The sequence below is a fragment of the Indicator indicator genome, chromosome 1 (assembly GCF_027791375.1).
Source record: "Indicator indicator isolate 239-I01 chromosome 1, UM_Iind_1.1, whole genome shotgun sequence".
Classification (NCBI taxonomy): domain Eukaryota; kingdom Metazoa; phylum Chordata; class Aves; order Piciformes; family Indicatoridae; genus Indicator; species Indicator indicator.
The window spans coordinates 91,319,875-91,341,158 of NC_072010.1; the positions used below are offsets into that span (position 1 = coordinate 91,319,875).

A 21,284-nucleotide genomic window follows, 5' to 3' on the forward strand; every position below is an offset into this window, starting at 1 on the left:
CAACTCCAAAATTAAGAGAAATGCTTAGCTTTGGTTACTCCTAGGTGTCCTCTGAGCTTTCATGTGGCCCTACTGCTGCTGGCAGGTCACAGGTACTCAAAGAGTTTACAGTCTGGGACCTGTGAATGAAACTAGTGCGGCTTGGGGCCTTTGTTGTAGGAGTATAGTGTTCTGTAGCTTCTCCTCTGGCAGAGGAGATGTAGCAGAGCCTCATCTTTAATTCATGTCTTAATTCCCCCTTAGTTACTTAAGGAAGTGCAGTTGGGGTAAGAGGGGATTGGCTTCTTACGTAGAGCTAAAAAGTCTGTCCCCACTTTTCTTCTATGGCCCCTTTAAGTATTGAAAGGGCACAGTAAGGTCTCCCTAAGCTCCTCCAGTTGTTCAGTAGAGCTTTCTACTTTCAAAACTCTGTAATAGTTGGCTCAGCACCTCTTGAGCAGCACTTCACAGCACTACCAGGTAATTTCTTCCGTTTGGCTACTTCAATGACAGCAGACTTATGCTTCAGCAACCAGGCAGGGAAAAGAGGCTCCCCAAGGCTTAGCTTGAGAAATAGAGAGGTGCAACTGAAAGCCAGAATCCTGAGCCAAGGCCCTTGGGTCAGAAAGCTGACAAAGGTTCATGCTCTGCTTTTTCTTCCCCCTGCACATAAAGCTGAAAGGGTAGAGGTAGGACTGTTCATGTAATGAGCAGAGCCGTACTTTGTGAAACAGACCAGCTGACCTTACAGTGATTGCAGCACAAGGGACAGAAGCACAGTGACACTTCTGCAGCTTTCTAGTTTGCTCTGAGGGCTTATCTAAGTAAGGGGCCACAACACACACTACCTAACTTAAGATCATTCTCCTTCCAAAGGAGCCAGGTGTTATTTATTAATGAAAGCTGCCTCTCCCCCTCAAAACAGGACCTTTGTTCTGTCCTGGATCAAAATGAGTTCTGTGAGATGGTTTGAGGTCTAGGGGTTATACCTTTCCATACACAGTCATATGAATTGCTCACATGCAGTCCTGTAGATGCACCTGCCTTCCATCTTTACACAGGACCACTACATGGAAAGAAGTTGCAGAAGATAGATGCAGCTTCCCCTGCTAGCAAAAACACAGCGAGGAACTAGCAAGCACAGTTGGTCTCCCCAGTATAAACTGGACCATCAAATAACAAATGGAGTAAAAATTACGTCTGCGTAGCATCAGTGCCTGCTCAGATCACTGTTCCTCCCCTTCCTCAAATGGTCTGCTACTAAGGCCGTATGCAGATGAACACTGAAAAAAGTCCACTCTAATACTTGGTCAGGTCAGACTAGTACAAAAGGGAGAGAAAAAAAAAAAGTTGTTTCCCATCTTGGTCACATCCTTATACGAGGATGTCATAATAAATGGATGGCTTTTTGGTCTGATAACGAAACTGCTCTAGCTTCAGGCCGACCCTCAGAAGAACAGCTTCGTCCCACCATTTTGCCATGACCTGGGGAAAGATGAAAGAAAGAAAAGGGAAAAAAAAAAAAAAAAAGAAGAGAGAAGAGTAGTATCATCACATATGGACACTCTCAAAAGCCCTGCAAAACAGCTCGTCCCCCTCTCCCCGCAACAGCGCCAAAAGGACACACGCTCTTCCCTTTTACCCTATTAAGTATGGCACCAGTGCAGCTGAGATCAGGAAGACTCATCTCAAGAAGAGCAAGAAAGGACCTAAAGAAGTTACAGAACTGAGAAATGAGGAAAAGAGAGTAAAGAGTAGTGACAAATAGTGGGTCCTGATGCAAGTAGACAGGGAGACAGAGAAATCTATCTCCCAGATACCCAAAGAGTTCCTCGTTCAGGAATGAGTTACCCTGAGTCAAGTCTCTTCACTTGCCAAGTAAAACTTTACCAGCAGTACCTGTCAAATGTGCTGTGTGGAACAGCAGGCTCTGGCTATAGTAGTTCAGGATAAAGCCAAGCTGGAGATTTTGTGACCCAGCATGCACAAAGAGTCAATACTCACCTGGAAGTTGATAGGGAGCCCAGCAGTAGAATATCCAACTGGCACCACAAGGCCTGGAATCCCAGTGAAGTTACCAAGCTGCATGAACCTGGGGGAAAAGCTGTCATCAGTGTTTCTGATTCCTGGCTTGGGACAGCAGCAAAGTCATCCTTTTTTTGGGAAGGGCAGCTAAGATCAAGCTCTCTTGCTCTACAGCCTGAGTTCCTTCACTTAGTACAGCTAGCCTCCAGATGTTCCCAAATTTTTGCTCCCTTAGTGCAAACATCACTCTTCTTACCTCATGGACTGGACTGTGAAGGCCAAATCACTGCTTCCAGTCACAAGGTCAGATTCATAGATTCTTGGGGCAGTGGAAGGAACAGCTGTGGAGGAATCAAAAAACAACTGTGAGACTGAAAAGGACCTCAAAGGGTCATCTTGTGTAACCCTCTGCCTCAAGGAGAGTTAGCTAGATCAGGCTGCCTTAGACTATGTCAGAGTGGCTTTAGAGTACCATAGATGCATAGAATTGTTTTGGTTGGAAAAGACCTCTAAGATGACCCAAGTCCAACCATCAACCAAACACCAGCATGGCCAGTAAATCATGTCCTGAAGTACCATGTCCACACATTTCTTGAACACCTCCTGGGACAGTGACTCCACCACCTCCCTAAGTAACCTATTTCAAATCCTGAACACTCTTTCAGGAAAGAATTTTTTCCTAATATCCAATCTAAGCCTCCCCAGCACACTTTCAGGACATTTCCTCTTGTTCCATTATCTGATACTAGGTAGAAGAGACCGACCCCCACTTCACTACAGCCTCCTTTCAGGTACTTTTTGAAAGCAATGAGGTCTCTCAGCTTTCTTTTCTCTGGAACAATCCCAAGTCCCTCAGACACTCCTCATAAGACCTGTCATCTAGAGCCTGTACCAGCTTTGTTGCCTTTCTCTGGACACACTCCAACACCTCCATATCTTGTAGTGAGGAGCCCAAAACTGAACAGAGTATTCCAGGTGTGGCCTCACCAGTGCCAGGGATGGAGATGCCACAGTGTCTCTGGGCCCTGGAATGCAATCAAGCCACTGGGATTTATGAATTAAGTGGTTAGTTTCTATTTAGAGCAAGAACATCTGCCTGCATAAGGAGATGTCCGGTCCCTCCTGTGTAAATGTGCTGGCTCTGCATCTCCTGTTTCAAGTACCAAGGAGGAGTTTCTCACTGCCATGGGACCAGGCAGTAAAAGTCTAGAAATACATAGCAGCCTTTCTAACCAGGCCGCATCTTCATCTAAAGGCTTGAGGCAGAGCAAAGTCCTTCCTTAAAAGATGGCAGGGAAAGCGAACAGCCTGGCTGTGGTTAAACTGCACCATGCAGCCGACGGAGATCAGCTCTTTGGCCAAGACTGCCAGTACCTGGTGTAAGGATACAGTTCACAGTGCTGAAGATCTCTCGCAAAAACGTCATGCTCCGAGTTCTCTGTCGGTTTGCCTGCAAGCAGAGAGAGGAGTGTCTGACCAGGGCCTTTTCATTCACGAGGCTCATGCTTGATGTTGACAGCCTCTGCTAATCAGAGCTTATGCCGTTGCAAAAGACGACACCATTCCTGCAGTTTGGAAGGATACCACTCCAGGTGGTACGTCCTCTGTGGCGCCCCACCACTCAGCCACAGCAGAGGGCAGTAGTCCCCAGGAGTATGGGGAGGTTAAGAGAATCCTCTACCCCATCTTTACAATTTCACCAGGTGTCTCCCTTCAGCCTTCACCACTGTGTGCTCTTTACCGTAATGTAATCCAGAGCTGAGAACTGGGAAGCCAAGGCCAGGGTAGCCCGAGTCTCCAAGTTCTGAAAGAAAAAACAAACACCATCAGTCATGGCTCTACTCACAAGAAACTAAGACCCAGGACTTTCCTTCCAGGTCTGCTATCCTGCATCAGTAGTCATCCAACAGGTTGTTTGTCATAGAAAAAGCAGAAGAGCCTCAGGTTTCTCACTCACATGACACTTCATAGAATCATAGAACAATAAGGGCCAGAAGGGACCTCTGGAGGTCAGCAAGTGAAACGTCCCTGCCAAAGCAGGATCACCTAGGGCAGGTCATCCAGGAACACATCCAGATAGGTCTTGAAAGTCACTAGAGAAGGAGACTCCACAACCTCTGGGCAGTCAGGTCCAGTGCTCCACCTCACTCACAGCAATGTTTTTACTCATGTTGAAATGGAATTTCCTGTGTTCCAGTTCGTCTGCACCACTGAAAAGACACTGGCCCCTTCTTGACACCCATCCTTCAGATATTTGTCAATATTAATTACATTAATAAGATCCCCTCTCAGCATTCTATTCTCCAGACCCAGGTCTCTCAACCTTTCCTCAGAAGACAGATGCTCCAGTACCTTAATCATCCTTGTAGCCTTCCACTGGACTCTCTCTAGTATATCCCTGTCACTCTTGAACTGGGGAGGATGTGGTCTCACTAGGGCAGAGCAGAGAGGGAGGAGAACCTCCCCTGACCTGCTGGACACACTCTTCCTAATGCATCCCAGACACTTGTTCTTTATCAGCCAGGACAACAACTGCCACTGGTCCAAGCTGCAGCTACTTACCATTTCATGGAAATGTTTATTGAAGTCAGGTTGCAGGAAGTCCCTCATCTCACTGAGAATGCAGGTTGCATGTGCTACTCGCACTTCCTCCATCTCTGGAAGAGACACTTCAACCACACAAGCTCCCAAACTCTGCAGGTGCCACACAACTGCATAAAGAACAAGCAAAGCACAGACCTATGAGGAGAGGCTGAGAGCCCTGGGGCTTTTTAGTCTGGAGAACACTGAGAGGGGATTTAATAAATGTTTATAAATATCTGAGGGCTGAGTGTCAAGAGGGAGGAGACAGGGTTTTTTTCCGTTGCACCCTGTGGTAAGACAAGGGGCAATGGATATAAACTACAACACAGGAGGTTTCACATCAACATGAGGAGGAACTTCTTCATTGTGAGGGTCACAGAGCACTGGAACAGGCTGCCCAGAGTGGTTGTAGAGTCTCCTTCTCTGGAGGCTTTCAAGACCCATCTGAATGCATTCCTGTGTGACCTGTGCTAGATTCTATGGTCCTGCTCTGTCAGGGGGGTTGGACTCAACCTTTGGAGGTCCCTTCCAACCCTTAACATCCTGTGATCCTGTGACTGCATCCCTGAGTTCATCAAACTTCACAGAAGGGCTACAAATCCCCACCCTCTCACAAAGTGAGAGAGCCCACAAACCATTACAAGGCAAGCATCTTCAGTGCATCATGTAGCATGCAAACTCCTACAGATGCTTCTCCTAGCTAAAAGCCTTCAGCCTAACTGGATCTCAACAGTCCAACAGGGCAGGAGTAGGGGCTTCCAGACAGGTTTCTAACTTACCCACTGCATTTCAGGCAACTTCATCTCCTCCCTTTAGCTCCACAGTTAACAGAGTAAAGGTGAACTGACAATGCTTCTCTGAGCACTTAACATGACCGGTGTTCTACCACCACAAAGTGTCTACTTACTATCATGAGATTCTCATTCTTCTGAATTGTAATGGTAGAGGAACCCAGGGGATGCTCAAGAGACCAGGTCAATAGTACAGCTTCACTGAATCCTGATGCGCTTCAGCAATGCTGAACACCAAGACGTTGGGAAAAGTGAATCTTTTTCAGTTTAAAAAGAAACCCCTTCTTTGTTTGACCCCAACTTCTTCATAAATACACAAGCTTGCCTACTTCACAGCTTTATGCTGCATCTCTCCCAGAAACACTCTACGCACGTAGAAACATGTCTATGGAAATAAAGAGGCTGAAGTAAATACAGGCTAAGAAAGCCTGAATGCTGTGAACTCTCCCAGCTCCAATGTGTAAGAGGCCAACTACTACACCAGGCATTGTAGAGTCTTCCTCCCCAATCCCTTAGTACTTGCCAGGGTCAGTTTTGCTTAGTCTAAAACCTGACAAAGGCACCCTAAAGGCATCATTAAGATGATTTCAAGGAAATCCCAGAGGACTGGATAAATCAAAGACCTAACCCTGTCTTTCCTGCTGAACATTATGCTGTGAAACATGTCCCTCCCTTAAGTCTTTCATCATTAAAGCTTGAAGAGAAAGTATGACTGAGCATAGATCTGTCTTTATGCAGACAGAGGCTTAGCACACTGGACTCCATTCTTCCATTGTAATCTGAAAAGCCTGGAACTGCTGAGCTTTTTAACCCTCAGCAGTCCAGAAGGCTACTCTAATACAAAGCTACTGCTACTGCTCTTTGTCCAGCTGGACCTCTTCCACAGAATCACAGAATGTTAGGTGTTCAAAGGGATCTCTGGAGATCAAGTCCAACTCCACTACCAAAGCAGGATCACCTGCAGCAGGTCACCCAGGAACACATCCAGATAGGTCTTAAGTCTCCAGAGACAGAGACCCCACAACCCTACTGGGCAGCCTGTTCCAGTAGTCTGTCACCCTTACAGTAAAGAAGTTTTTCCTCATGTTGAGGTGGAAGTTCCTGTGTTGCTCTTCAAGGACTTTAGGCAGATCTTTCACGTAACAGGAGCACCAAGTGACACCACGACATTAGGCAGAATAAGAGATTTTTCCTCTTTACCTTTCTCACAGATGGACGCGACTTCAGCATCACATGCCTAGAGAATGAGAGGAAAGAACGAAGTAGGCTTTTGAGCACACCCACCAGGACTTCAGTCCTTATGGAGCTTTCCTTGTTCCTGTCCCTAACCTTAGTGAAACAGCCTTAATTGCCTTAGGCCACTGGCTGCAAAAGAATAGCTTGCAGGTATACCCCTAAGTTAGAGGAAAGGTAGTTTTTTCCAGAGGAGAAGATATTCCTCCTCTGCACAGAGGCAGAGCCAAGAAGAGCCTTTGTTTTCCTCCAAGAAAGAAGGGAGGCTGCATTACAATTGCCAAGCATATGATCTTTCAAGCCCAGTTTCTACACTGGGATGATGAAATCCCACTCAGCACCTACAGCATTGTCACCAAATGGATACACTGACTTTCCTCATTTGATTTTAGCCTTTTGTAATCAGTTCAGAAACTCTGCTTCAGATAGAAACAGCAATATAAGGAAGCATAGTGTTTGTTATCCACTGTACAGTCCTTACCTTTCCTCATGCCCCCAACAAGCTTTTAATCAAAAGGTTGCCTTATGGGGAGGGGGGGGCGGAAATCTAACCCTGTCAAGTATTTTCACCCAGGCTATATTCTCTTCCAGTTAGAGAGCTAAAGAGAAGATGCTCTAATGATGACAGACAAGAGAAGAGTGAATGCTCTGAATTCCTTTAACATTTCATTTCGCAAAGCAGCAGAAACAGATAGAACAGGCACCTTAAAATATGTCCAGTCCACTCCCAGTTTTAAGCCTTTCAGGTCAAGAGCACACATATCAGTCAGGGTTGCTTTGGGCTGGTTCAGTCCTGCAGGGAGCAAACAGTTCACACTGTTATCTAGGAACAGATAACAGGAAAGCACAGCACCAGGACTCCAGGAGGAAGAGGGCTCACCTACCATATGGATAGAGCGGATCTGGCTCAGCAAGGACACTGTAAACAATGGCTGCATCTGTCACTGAAGTACAGATAGGGCCTGCAAAAGAGACAGCAGTTAGAAAAATGTGACAAAGGGTAAATAGCACCTTCCTTCCAAGGTGTTCTGTGGGTACAGACTGCCTCCCCTGTAAGAACACCACACAGCAAGGTCCCTGTAGTGTGGCGCAAGTCCTCTTACCTACACTGACTGTGGAGTAGGAGAGTGGCAAGCAGCCATGACCACTGATGCGCCCAAACGTACCTAGAGAGAAGGAAATGGACATTTAACTAAGGTACCATCAGTTGCTGCTAAGATCTGATCCAGAACAGTGCTGGTACACTCAGTCAGTAAGCAAAATACCTCTGCCAGTCACTTTTAAAGCTGCCATTTCAGAGCCCAGGCACTCACCTTTCAGTACCTGTTCTGCTGGCCACAATCTGTTCTAGGGAGAGAGAGGCCTTCAACAGCCAAACTGTTCCCCCCACCTCCAAGAAACTAGTTGAGGGGAAATATGTGCAAGGATGTTTTGAAATACAGGACTTTACATATGCAGAAGCAGCAGTATGGAGTACAGAGAGGCAGGAGCAGGACTATCAACAGCAGGAGATACCACCACCTGGGAGATTTCACCCACGTCACCAGTGATACTTCACGCCTAACATCAGCTGTCTTCTGCAAGCATTCATACCACCTTCCTGACCAGTTACAGAATCACAGAATGGTAGGCATTGGAAGGGACCTCTGGGAATCATCTAGTCCAACCCCCCCTGTTCACCGAAAGCAGGCTGCAGAGGAATGTGCCCACGCTGATCACATGTGAAGAATGGAAAGAGATTCACAGATGAGTATCTGGTTTCAGCTGAAGCAGCCAAGATACTTTGAATTGATAATCCATCCTCAAAAGCTGGCATCTCTTTCCAGCTGACAACCCTGCCTCACCACCTTCCATGCTGTGGCCACTGACCTGTCCATTTCTTGACTTGTGCACATTCTTCTTGATTACATTAATCCTGTAAAAACTGCACTGCTGTTTCTTGTAACACTGAGGTAAGAAGGAACAGCTATATCCTGGTTCCATCCAAACTTCTTACCAGGTTTAACTTATCAGATACAAATCTGAGCAGCATCAGCCTCTCCATGTAATTGGGGTGATGGCAAACCACCATGGGTAGAGATGCTTCTCACCACCTCCCTACAGATACCTAACCATGTTGCGAACACCTCCAGGCAAAGAAAGAAGATTGAAGAGGGACAGGCCAGTGGGCAGAAAGAAAAGCAGCCTTCATGGTTTTGTTTAGCATTTGACTCAAGTAAGCTAGGTTTTGTTGAAACTCTCTTCAGTAGCCAGTACTGAGAATACTTCCATCTGCCAGTCCAACCCACAGGACTCCATATTCCAGAGTTTCCCTGGTCAAGTTTTGCTTGACAGGAATTAATGTATTGTGCCTGGGTTGACTGTGGCATTCTGTCTGATACAGCAAATGACACCCCCCCAGGCCCCCACTGCTCCCCCATGCTTAAAGAGCTCTACCTTTCAGTCCCACCACACCACAGAACGAAGCAGGAATCCTCACAGAGCCGCCTCCATCTGTGCCAATAGCCACCGGGCAGAGACCTACAAAAAACCCCACACATTTGCCTGTGGTCAGAGAGACATTGTGTTGTCCTGTCCATTCGAGCAGCAGCTGCAGCCAAGACAGCACACATTGTGCTCTGTTCAGCTAGAAGTTCCCTCCAGCTCCTAAGCTCCCTCATAAAACTAAATGCCTGAGGTACTCTGGCTTAGAACCTTCATCCCACCACCCTTGAACTCTGTTTAGAACCACCTACCTGCTGCTACAGCTGCTGCTGACCCACTGGAGCTCCCACCTGTGAAGCAGTTAGGCTTGTAAGGATTCCTAGGGATCTTGTGGTATCTGAAGCAGACAAATAGCATTGAATGTTTTCCTAGGAAGGACCACATGCACTACAGGGCAGGAAAAGATCCAGAAGCGCAGCTCAGGGATTCTGATCTCTAAGAGATACCCCAGAGAGCACTATGTCCCTACAAAACAAAATGCAATGACTATCCAAAAGACAGGGACTCAAAGCAAGAGAACAGATGCCGCTCCAGCTCTTCTGTCTGCAACAGCACTGTGCCATTACTGCACAACGCAGTGCAGCAGGCAGTTCCAACAGGTGGAGCACTTGGTGGCCAGCAATTCTTAAAGACAAGCAAATCAGCATCCTCAGCTCTGCTCTTTATCCCAGAGCAGCAGCTCCCAAAGCCTCCAGTCTGACCACCAGACACCAGAGACCTGCCAAGTGGCTGGGTATCCAGCTGACCTCACGCACTGAGGAAATGCCCTGGCACGTTGTTGCAGCTGAAGGGGAGCCCCAGTCCCATCCAGCTGCATGTGCATGAAAGCTGGGGCTGGGTTACCAAAGAAGTTTATCTCAAACAAGCTTCTTTGCTGCCACAGAGGGAGGTTTGTCTCAGACTGCTTTTCTACTCCCTTCTTTGTATTCAAGCAGCTGTGACAGCCTACTCATGGAACAGGATGTTGTAGTTCAGACACTGCTTAGCTGTCTGCATCTGTGCCAACTCGAGGGGTCCCAAAGCACCTGAGCCATCACACAAGAAGGGCATGATCCACCCTGCTGTAAGACCACCTCTGCCAACCACCCCTAGGTGAGGAATGAAGGGGAATTTGGAAATAAAAGGCAGCACCACTAATTATTGGTGTGCACCCACCACAAAGAAGACATTGCCCACACAGGACACTGCTGGAGCTGGGCGTGGTGATACTTTTTTCCCTCTTACTCTTATCTCACTTCTCTCTCCCTCCTTCTCTAGTACATACTAGGTAATCACCTGGCCTGGAAGAAGAGAGGGGAAAGGGATTTTTACCTATTAGGGTTGCATCCAGTTGTTCCAGTCCCTAGTTCATGCATATTTGAGACCCCAATAATGATAGCCCCTGCCTCTCGCAGCTTCTTGGCCACAGTAGCATCTTCTGTTTCAGGCTTTGTCCCAAGATAGACTGTTCCCACACGGTGATGGTAAGGTACCTTAGCAAGAAGACACTGTATTATTCATCCTACAACCCTGGCAAAGTAGGCAGGCATATGTGTGTGCTTCACATGAACACAACTTCAGAACAGACCCCATCAGGGCCCAAAGAGGTAAGGGCCAAGATGCTTCACTCTTCAACTTGTCTTGTGTTGTTTCTGTTAGGAGGGATGCCCAACCCTTCAAAATTTGCTCCTTCTCCCATGCAGAGGAGTCCTTTTAATACCATGATACAGAACAGCTGAAATATGTAGATGGTTACAAAGTCTGCCTCCCTGCAGCAATGTAATTGCTATGTCCAGAAATTGCAGAACAGTCACCTTGGCTCCACAGCACACAGGAGCTCCACTTTCCACTTTTCTAGGGACAGAGCTGCAGTGGTTCAGATCCACACCATTTGAAGCAAGGCACCATGATTAGACACAGACATATCTCAAAATGCCAGATGGACTCCATGTCCGGGTAAGCTAAGTACTCTTCATTTTGAGGCAGCAATGTGGAAGAACCTGTACACAAGCAAGACACCCACCTGTGGTTGTCTCTGCAGAGCCTACAACAGGAGCATTTAACAGTAGCTGTTGCTGGCCCCAGGCAAAACTCATTGAGAGCAGAGATTTTTCCAAAGTAAGCTGCATATTTCTGACACATGTCCTTTAGGGTGAGAGAGTTGCTTTGCCAGTGGAGCAGAGTCAGTGCCTGAGAAATACACCCACCACTACAGATCCTTCTATACAGACTCATTTCATCATACCAGGGACTGTTTCCATCCCCCACCATCTACTCCCCATGCATTAAAGAGATCAGTACAAGGTAAGGAATACATCTGCTGTACCCAAGATCTGTCTTCACCTGGCAAAACTTGTTAATCCTACTCATTACAAACCCCTACTGCAAACACGTTCTCAGGCTTCTGCTGAGGAGTTAGCCTTAAAACCCTGTTGCAGTGAGTTGTCCAGCTTGACCACCTGCAGCATCAACTGCTGCCTAAACAAGGAAACTCACCACTTTGAACTCTTCTTTCAGACACACTGGGATACCATCCAGATAAGACAGGGTACATTTATTCCTGTAACGAGCAGTGGAGGCCTCAGCCATCTGCACAGAAGGGGGAAAAAAAATACTTGTTATGTTATATATATTTAGTTGAGCTGAAGGTCATTACCAGTACCAGAACAGATACCAAAAATGGCTCTCAGCCTGCTACTAAGCTGAACTGTAAAAGTTTCTTTCTTCTCCCAACATATGCTGATGGGAAACTGCTACTTGGACGTATCTATGCTAATGGATACTACATAAGCACAGAATTCTTGTTTTAAACAGTCATCTAGCAAGAAACAGATTGCTTTAATGCTACCTCTCTTTGCAGGAAAGAAAGCAAACTTGTTTGTAGTTCTCTACACAAGGAGGAAGGAAAAATGTACATATTTTTCCATGCAACATATCAGCAAAAGATCTACTGCCCCTTCTAATGGATCCTACTGCCCCTACTAATGGATCCTACTGCTCGTTACTACCACAGGCAGACTTACCAGCATTATTTGCTCCCGGTCCCATTGCACTATTGCTCTGAGGGGGGGTGTGGATTTGTCACAGTCCTCCAGTGTGGCAATGATGTTTTTTGCTACTTGAGATGGTGTCAGCTTCCCACTCCTACAGGACAGGATAGCAGTCAAGACCTTGCAACAAGACCCCCACATCACACCCATGCATAGGCTTTTGTATCTCATGTAGCAAGATGGCAGCTGTCATGACTGTAAGCAACAACTGTTAAGAATCTGTGTGTGGTCATAATTACAACACAGTTGACACCATCAAGATAAGAGACTCTCTTCCTCAAGGGGAGAATTTGCCCACACAGCACCCCCACAACCCTTAAGAGTAGGGGCAGGAGCCAGGAGAGTTACCCAGATATTCTTGAACCACTAGATAACCAGGGAAGGACAGCCGACAGCTTTAAAGAGAGTCCTCAAGCTCCTGAAAGCCTGAGGCTATCAATCTCCTATTATCATGAGCTAAAACCAAGAGGCCAGCCCCCTTCACACAGGCTTCCCCATTACAGAGGAGCTGTCCCCAGCAGTACTGTCACAACCCACCCTTATCAAACAGGCCTTCTCTCACTCCTGGCAAAAGGCATCATCTATGTTTAGCTGATGTGAAAGCCTCTCAGTCAGGATACACCTGTAACACCAGACTGCAGAGTCAGCCTTTTGCTCCAGGGCCATGGCCTGCTGGCAGAGGTAGCCCTTGAGGAATGAGTGCCAGGAGTGCAAGAGGATTTATCTGAGCACTCCACACATGGCATATGTCCCAGAGGCAACTACTAGGAGTTAACTGAGCAGCCAACAGCTTGCAGAACCTCAAAGCATGGGATGTGCTTCTAGGTCTGAGTTGGACATATTTACTAAGCGAAAGCAGGCAAACTGCTCACAGGAGCACAAGCAGCTGGGAAACCAAGGGATTCTTCAGAGCCACAGTATGTGCAACTTGTATAATCCAGATAACCTTCCTCTCCTTCTCACATGTTTGGGCAAACAAGATATGCAGGAATCTTTCAGAGATGACAGACAATAATCCAAGGAAAACAGCTTTTCATTATCCTTGTAGGGCTTGTAAATGTTGTGCCACCTCTCCTAGTTGGTTTTTCTTTGTTATTCTATTAGAGGAAAAGGATTGCAGAAAGTAATGCTAAACAGTGGTACCTCAAGGACAGTCCTAACAAAGAGATGCTTGAGAGCTTGCGGAACAGTAGCAGCCCCACTGCAGCAGAACATGCAAAACAGGTTGTTTCCAGACCATAATTTCACCTACCGGTAGCAGTCCAAATAGTCTTTGATCCCTTTGAAGCTAAACCCGTTTTCAACAGAATCAGACCTGCAAAGAAAGAATTAAAGGGGCAACTGTGAACCATCAAATCCACCTCTGTTTAGACCTGTAGACTTCAGCATCGTAGTCCAGTGGAGGCATCCAAGTAAGTACTCAAGAGTAAACCCGCTGGACACTGTTTGGACTGCCAGCCTATACATTTCAGCTCACATTGTCAGACTCCTGGCACACATGCCAGCTACACTAAGTGTGCCACAAAAATAACAGGTTAAGTCTTCTTGACATGTTCTAGTTGCTTTGTATTTCTACTGCAATACAGTAGTCATAAAACTGTTCAAAATTTACTCCAGGTTTACATTTGCTACACACCAATACAGAACACCCAGAATATACTGGTAAGCTTATTCCCAGGATCTCTTGTCACAAGTTTGGTCCAAAAGTATCCACCAGCACACACAGTGTGTGGTACAGGCAAGTGAAAAGGAACTATGCAGCACACATAAGGACATACATCAGCACATTCCTTGAAAACTAAGTTGGTGGCTCTAGCACATAATAGATCATTTTCTCATTGCAACAGGATGAACATAGTATCATCTGAAGAGCTAACTACAGTTACTACTCCTGTGATATCTCCCTATCATCACTCAAACCAGTGGCTATCTCTTGCAATAGGATGGCTTAAGAGCACCGTAATTTGCTATGAAGGGAAGGGGGGACGGCTCCAGCAACCTGCCCTGTAATACTCAGCAAAGGAATGGTGGAGCTGAGGACACAAGAACAAGATGGCAGAACCTGCAGGAAATACATCCCTCCCTCTGAAAGTGAAGGAGCTGAAAATTTTTCCTTGCTCTATCTTAAGACTTCAAGCAGGGAGTAAGCTTAGTCCTGCTAAAAGCCAAGGCACATACAGAGATGTGATCAGCATCTCTGAGATGATGATGAAGGGCAGCTCATAGACATCTTCAGTAACTACTGACCAGATCCACAATTAAGAACCAAAAGGGGAGAGCATTCATAGCAGCACAGCTGCTCTCACTTCAGCCAGACACACCAAGTGAGTAACGTTTTGCCTGAAATCTAGTGGGATTTTATCAAGCACAGTCTGCAAACAAGAAGCTGAACAGGCTTTTATCCAAACGACCTAACTAACAAAGCCTAATTTCTTGCAGATTGTTTTCTTTACAAACCTGTGATCCTTCTCTTCTCCAAGCAACCCCTATGTTCTCTTTGAGAGTCTTTGCAGGCAACAAGCAGCACAGCTGCAAACTCACTGAAAGGCCTGTACACACCAACTAGCCAACCACTAAGTGTACGTGTTCTTGCAGTGCAGAGCCCTGACAAGGGCAGAATTTATTCTCTCCCCAATAAGCAGGCTCCCCGAAGCTTCTAGAAACTTCACAATGCTTGTAACTACTGGTGATTTGTAAGTTACAAAAGGAAAGAAGATTGACAGTAGTATTTGTTTTGTAAAATAGCTGAGTGTGGAGAAAGATTTTAATCCAGATTACTGACAACAGCTTCTCACTCACACAACAGTGCCAACAAGTGTGTTCCTTTGCTCTCAAACTGACCTTGCATCCAGCAGCTGCTCTATAATATTTGAAGTGTTTTTAGCTTCAGACTTGTCTTCTCTACCCTCTGCAGCAACCTCTGGGATAAATGTGGGATCTTCATGAATGTCAAGTGAACGCATAAGCAAGAAGTTGTTCAGCCTGAAAGAGAGAGAGTCACTGCCAGAGACTGCAAGCTCTACCATGACTAATTTTTCAGACTCTTCAGAGGGAACTTTACCCAAGAACATTTTGTCTAAGCAGTCTGCTTTCACAGCAGGGAGTTGCAACATTTACAAGATAATCTCTCCCACCTTCCCCAAGGGCAGCATCAAATCTATTCTTCTTGCTTAACAAAGCCTCCTACCCCTTGATTTAAGGCCAGCCAGCCTCTATCAACGAAGCTAGAAATGAAACAGTGAAAGTTTGACACACTTTTATATTAGATATATTATCTATAAGACCAGTAAATACAGGAATGGAGAGGAAAAGAAAAGCAGAAAGCAGTATAAACCATGACCTGCTTCAACGCAGTTCACTTGCAATCTCATACAAAGGACACTGCAGCACAGGTCCAGGGCTTGGAACACATAAAGCAAGGGAATCAAGACCCTGTCACAGATGTCAAGGAATGATCTGCTGTGTAACAGCAGTGACACTTGTCTGGGTTTGATTCATTCAAAAAGTCTATGCCTCAAGTAAAGATTCATGGGTACCAATTATATTTAATACATTTCCCAGTGTCCTGGGTTTACATACAGCTGACCTATCAAATGATGGGCAAACCACACCTCAGGACATAGTTTAATGGCCATGATGATCTTAGGTTGATGGTTGTACTTGATGACCCTGGAGGTCTTTTCCAGCTGAAACAATTCTATGATTCTATGAGCCTGAGGTTCCTGACTTCTCTTATCTGAGTAGCTCTTTGTGCAACATACACCTGAGAACACAGTTTCTAAACAAAAACATAAGTGCAAGAGAAGGAGAAAAGGCTGACTGAAAACAGTGCATATCCTTAAAAAGAACATACTATAACCTCTGAACTTCACATCTGGCCTCATTTCCCCATTGCTACTATTCTTTTACCACTGTGGGTGATTTACCAGTGTAGCAGATTTGTGCATCCACAATCTTTGAAAGAAAGATTGCTCTTTAGCAGAGGCATAGAAAGACAAAGAGGAAAACTGGGGATTTTGGTTTCTATGCACCTGTCTGAGGGTGCAAAAAAAAGGTCACACAAACCAAAGTAGTTATTAAAAAAAGAATCTAGTAAAAAACATCTATGAAATAATCTTTCTCACTCTCCAATAAAATTCGGCAGCATCCCTCTTAAAAACGGTTGTTTCAGATAACCTGTTAAGTGGTATGCAATGCAAGCACTTTAAAAAACAGACAAACAAACAAACAGACAACCTTGGAGGGGAGAAAACTCCCTGCTCTTACCTCATTAAGAATGGCAGTAAGCAGACCTGTCCAAAAGCCTAGAAGAAAGCAAGCAGAAACATTGGTTTGCAGTAACTTTGACCTGAACACCCTCCTTGCTAGACAAGGAATGCTGAACATGCTCAAAATTGCTGCAGTCTCAGAGCACACTAGAGAGCATGCAGTGCTATGCAGTAAAAAAAAAAACATTAAAAATGAAGAGGCACAAATACTTCTATTTCAGGCTGCAAAATTGCCTTGAAATACTTTTCTCCCACCTCTCATATTAGTATAAGGAGTGTATTCTTCTGGTTCTCCTGCCTTTGTCCTTCCCTGACTCAGTCCAGAAAGCCTGCAGCTGGTGGCTGCAACACTGTTAAGACACCTACACAGCTCCCATCCATTACTTTTCTTCATGCTCTGCAGACTATGCAAACATTAGCAGTAAGTTTCTACCTTATCCATCTTGTTTATCCCGCTGTTAGTCTTTCCTGTTGCTCAGTCAGATCCTGTACTAAATCAAGTCAACTTGGAAGAGCATGAGAAATTGAAAGATTCCATGTCAGAAGACAGCTGAAAACACTCTTTGAATAACTTCTTTCCCAGTGCAGCAACACGAGTGGTCCCAGTTCACAGCAATACCAACCTTGTTCTAGCCTGTCTTAACAGCTCAACAATGGATTGCAAAAACATGTTATGTCTGAAGTAAGGCTCACATTTCTAGATCCAAGAAGTGATGTTGCTTCACACATTACATAAGAATTACAGTCTCTTTTTGAAAGGGCATCGCTCCTAATCTACATCTAATCTAAACCAGTACAATCCCATAGGAGGTGGATAACCTGGAGAATCTCATGTGTCCCTCTCCAAAGTGGATGTCAGAAAAGGAAACAAGCTCACGACCACACACCAGAAGCCACAACAAAATAAAGGATAAAAAGGTATTCAGCTTGTTATACCCTGGAAGAAAGCCATTTGCAAGGTATTATCACAAATTAACAAAGCCCACTGCTAGCCTTCACTCCAGGCCCAACGAGCTGCTAAACTAACAAGCTCCTGAAAGGAGATCATAGCAAGGTCCAAGTAACTAGCAACCGGATGAGAAGAAATGGCCTCAAGTTATTCCAGGGGAGGCTTTGATTGGATATTATAAAAAATTTCTTTACTTAAAAGAGCATTCATGCATTGGAACAAGCTACCCAGGAGCAGAGTCACCACCCCAGAGATGTTCAAAAAACGTGTAGACACATCACTTTGGGACATGGTTTCATGGTCATGGTGGTGTTGGCCGATAGTTGGACTTGATGGTCCTAGAGTTCTTTTGCAATCTTAACGATTCTATGATTGTAATAGGACACACTGTTGAAATGAGACTTTAATGCCTAACCTAGACACCGGCTCAAAAGGAATGCCAAGCAGCAACAACAAAATCCACTTGTTTTTGGGTGGACAATGCCACAAGGTCTTCACCGCCAAGAGGATGCAGGCTTTTCTGCCCCAGCAGTCAGGTCTCCTCCACAACTGCCTCAGCACTAAATCAACCTGCAGGCTCACAGGCACACCAAAGCCTAGCAGAGGAGGAAAGCTCGAGAGGGGACAGCTGCCTTAAAAGCCAAAGCTCACCCGAGAAGAGCACTGGGGGGACAGCTGCCTTCAAAGCTCACCCAAGAAGAGTGCCATGAGGACAGCTGCCCTCAAAGCCAAAGCCTACCCGAGGAGAGCACTACGGGGACAGCTGCCTTCAAAGCCAAAGCCTACCCTGAGGAAAGAGCACTGCGGGGGACAGCTGTCTTCAATACCTTTCTGAAAAAAGCCCGGGGACTCAAATCCCTTCACGTCTGGGGAAAGCTGTCGCCCACTGCATTCTACGTTTGATGAGGGCTTCTGGCTGGATGCAGCCGAAAACACTCTGACATCCTCACCCCAGAAGCCAGCTGTCTCCCCCCACAGCATCCCACCTGGGAGACAGGGAGAATCTGAAATCACGCAAAGCACCACAATTTCCCTCAAAACGTGAATGTTACCTTCACACCGAGATCCCTCTCCCTCGGGATCTCCCATCAGTCTTGGCCTCGTCCAGGTTTCCCCAAGCAACCTGAGGTTTTACTGTCTTGTTTGCCTCAGGCAGCGAGCTTGCCCCTGGCCCCTACTCACCGTGTTGGCCACATGGACGAACAGCCGCAGCCCAGAGCCGCACAGCCGTGGTGCCCACTGCGGAAAGGAGGCGAGATGTGAGCGCTGGGCCCCGGTCCCCGTCACCGCTCCCTACCCGCCCGCCGGCCCGCAGCTCACGGGTTCCTTCGGTGGGTTGTAGCCCCTCTTCTCAGCCCGGCCCGGCTCCCGACGACACAGCGTAGCCCCCGCACTGCCTGTGTGCCGTCGTACGCAGCACAGGTAAAAGGCGGCGGCCGGCAGTAGCCACAGCAGTAGTAACAGGAGCGGCGCCATGACCAATCCTTCCACTGCGCCCGGCAACGGCTAAAGTCCTCCAGTTCCCGGAGCGCTGCCGCCGGTCTCTCCCCGCCTGCGGGCCGGCCCCGCCTGCCTACCAAGGGCGCATGCGCCCCGCTCGAAATTGTGGGGCAAGTAGTGGCGGGAGTAGCGCGGTGTTTGGTGGCTCCCGGCGGGCTGAGGCTAGCCGGGCTTCTCTTGCTATGTCCCGCTTCTCCCAGGCACTTCGCCGCGCCGCCAGCGCCCGGGCGAAGGATCTGGGTGTGGAGGAGGCGGAGGTTTATCGGTGGGGTCTGACAGGTCAGCGGGCCGCCGTCGGTAGCTGGTCAGGCCCTGGGCTGTTCGGGGAAAGGGTGGTGACGGTGCTGTAACCGGTCTCAGGGGTGGGTTTGTGTGGGAGGGTTGCGGGAGGCGGCGGGGAGCCCCTGCGGCTGCATGGTGCTGCGCAGCTATAATCGTGTGGGCTCTGTTAGCAATTCCCATGTACCAGATAAAGGAAGGTGTAAACAAAGGCGGTTCCTGGGCCTGTAAAAGCGGGTACTGCCGCTGCAGAGAGCCGTGATGCCGCAATGCTCGCTGCTCCTTGCAAATCGTGCCCGGCGGCTTCAGGCCCAGGCTCCTTGGCTGTCAGGGCCTTAGCCTGCTGAGCCCGGCTTTTACTGCAGCTGTGGCTCAGCACTGCCTTAGGCTTCAGGAGTATTTCAGCCTCAAAGTGGGTCGATGTTGAGCATAAATCGGAATGCTTTGAGTTGGAAGGGACTTTAATGATCATCTAGTTCCAAACCCACCCCTGATCCCTTGGCTATGGGCATGGATACGAACACTTCTGACTGGACCAGGTTGCTCAAGCCCCTGTCGAACCTGGCGTTGAACACTTCTAGGGAGGAGGGACATCCACAACCTTCCTGGGCAACCTGTTCCAGTGTCTGACCACCCTCACTGTAAAGAATTTCATGCTAATATCTACTCTAAATTTACCTTCTTACAGCTTAAAGCTATTCCCCCTCATCGTATCACTACAAGCCCCTATAAGAAGTCCCTCCCCGGTTTTCTTGTAGGCTGCCTTTAGGTGATGGAAGGCTGCTATAAGGTCTCCCTGGAGCCTTCTCTTCTCTGAACAATCCCAACTCTCCCAGCCTGTCCCCATAGGGGAGGTACTCCAGTGCTCTGATCATCTTCATGGCTCTCCCCTGGACCCATTGCAGCAGTTTGATGTCCTTCTTGTGTTGGGAATCCCCAGAATTGGATATAGTACTCCAGGTAGGATCTCATGAGATCAGAGTGCAGGGGAAGAATCACCTCCTTCATCCTACTGGTCACAATGCTTTTGATGCAGCCCAGGATACCATTGGCTTCTGGGCTGCAAGCACACATTGCCAGCCCATGTTGAGTTTTTCATCAACAAATGCCCCCAAGTCCTTCATCTCAAGACTGCTCTCAAGCCATCTTTGCCCGTCCTGTAATGCTTTAAAGTGCTTTCTAGCACCTGAGGGGTAGATGCACAAGAGGAGAGCCTAGGCTTCCCAGCCTTCTTTGCCTGTTTCTGTTAGCTGTGGCGAGCCTTTATTTCAGTTCTGCTTAGAATGTCTTTTTCCTGTGGGCTGGTGAGTTTTTTCACATGCTCATCTTTCCCCAGGAAAGAGATGAAATGGTGCTGTGTTATACATGGCACTTGAATCCAGGTACAAGGAATAATCTTGAGAACTCCAAATTGGCTTGTTTTGATATACTGTGCCCCATAATAAGGATTGCAATGATGGGAGTAGCTACAGTGACCTACACCTGAGGTCTATCATAGCTGAAGTGTAGGAAAGTTTAAGCTGGATGTTAGGAAGAATTTCTTCACAGAAAGAGTGATTTGCCATTGGAATGGTCTGCGTGGGGAGGTGGTGGAATCACTGTCCCTGGAAAAAAAAAGACTGGATGAGGCACTTAGTGCCATGGTTTAGTTGATTAGATAGTGTTGGGTGAATGGTTGGAGGTGATGATCTTGAAAGTCTTTTCCAATCTGGTTAATTCTGTGATTCTGTGAAAGCTGGAGAGTGCCTTGTTGAGAAATGGTTATTATACAGCCGAAGAGTGTTACAGATGTTTTTAGTAGTATTAAGAATGTCCTTGGTTGTAGTACTTGGGTATTTTACAAAGTACCTGAAGCTGAAAATCAATCCACCTTTTAGGAATGCAGAGTAGTGGCTTCATTACCAGATTAGGTTCCTTGTACATGCCTTTGTAAGAGCTTGGGGCATTTGTGTGTGTACAAGTACCTGAATATGATTTAATTTAATTAATTTGCTGTAACTGGTGCCTCTGATCTCTAAACCACCTTCTGAAAAATGGTGTGCTTTTCCTGTAATGCAAAGTTTTGGGAAGGCCTGTTCTGGGCAGGACCTTCTTTCTGGTGGCTTCAAGGTATAACTGTATAAACGGTATTGGATGACTCTATAAATGCAATAAATTGTTTTTA

At 46.8% G+C, this 21,284-nt stretch overlaps 1 protein-coding gene across 1 annotated transcript; it reads right to left on the bottom strand.

Moving 5' to 3' along the window:
- Positions 1–1,353: 1,353 nt before the first annotated feature.
- Positions 1,354–18,817, bottom strand: LOC128971970 (uncharacterized). The gene is made up of 20 exons (XM_054387768.1): positions 18,662–18,817; positions 18,524–18,580; positions 16,391–16,428; positions 14,966–15,106; positions 13,377–13,439; positions 12,098–12,218; positions 11,571–11,663; positions 10,407–10,567; positions 9,347–9,432; positions 9,048–9,131; positions 7,715–7,777; positions 7,496–7,573; positions 7,316–7,404; positions 6,579–6,615; positions 4,567–4,715; positions 3,746–3,808; positions 3,379–3,454; positions 2,261–2,345; positions 1,984–2,071; positions 1,354–1,464 (listed from the first exon to the last, which is right to left on the bottom strand). Exons 1-20 carry the CDS (start codon positions 18,815–18,817, stop codon positions 1,354–1,356), a joined length of 1,839 nt encoding a protein of 612 aa, XP_054243743.1.
- Between the last annotated feature and the right edge of the window lie 2,467 nt (positions 18,818–21,284).

Excerpts from the sequence above, each read along its gene's own strand:
- LOC128971970 (XM_054387768.1), bottom strand. The coding sequence starts at position 18,817 with ATGGCGCCGCTCCTGTTACTACTGCTGTGGCTACTGCCGGCCGCCGCC. Across the intron at positions 4,716-6,578 it reads CGCGTCCATCTGTGAGAAAG|TTGTGTGGCACCTGCAGAGT; the intron begins GTAAAGAGGAAA and ends TTCTTTATGCAG. Across the intron at positions 2,346-3,378 it reads GAACTGTATCCTTACACCAG|CTGTTCCTTCCACTGCCCCA; the intron begins GTACTGGCAGTC and ends ATTCCTCCACAG.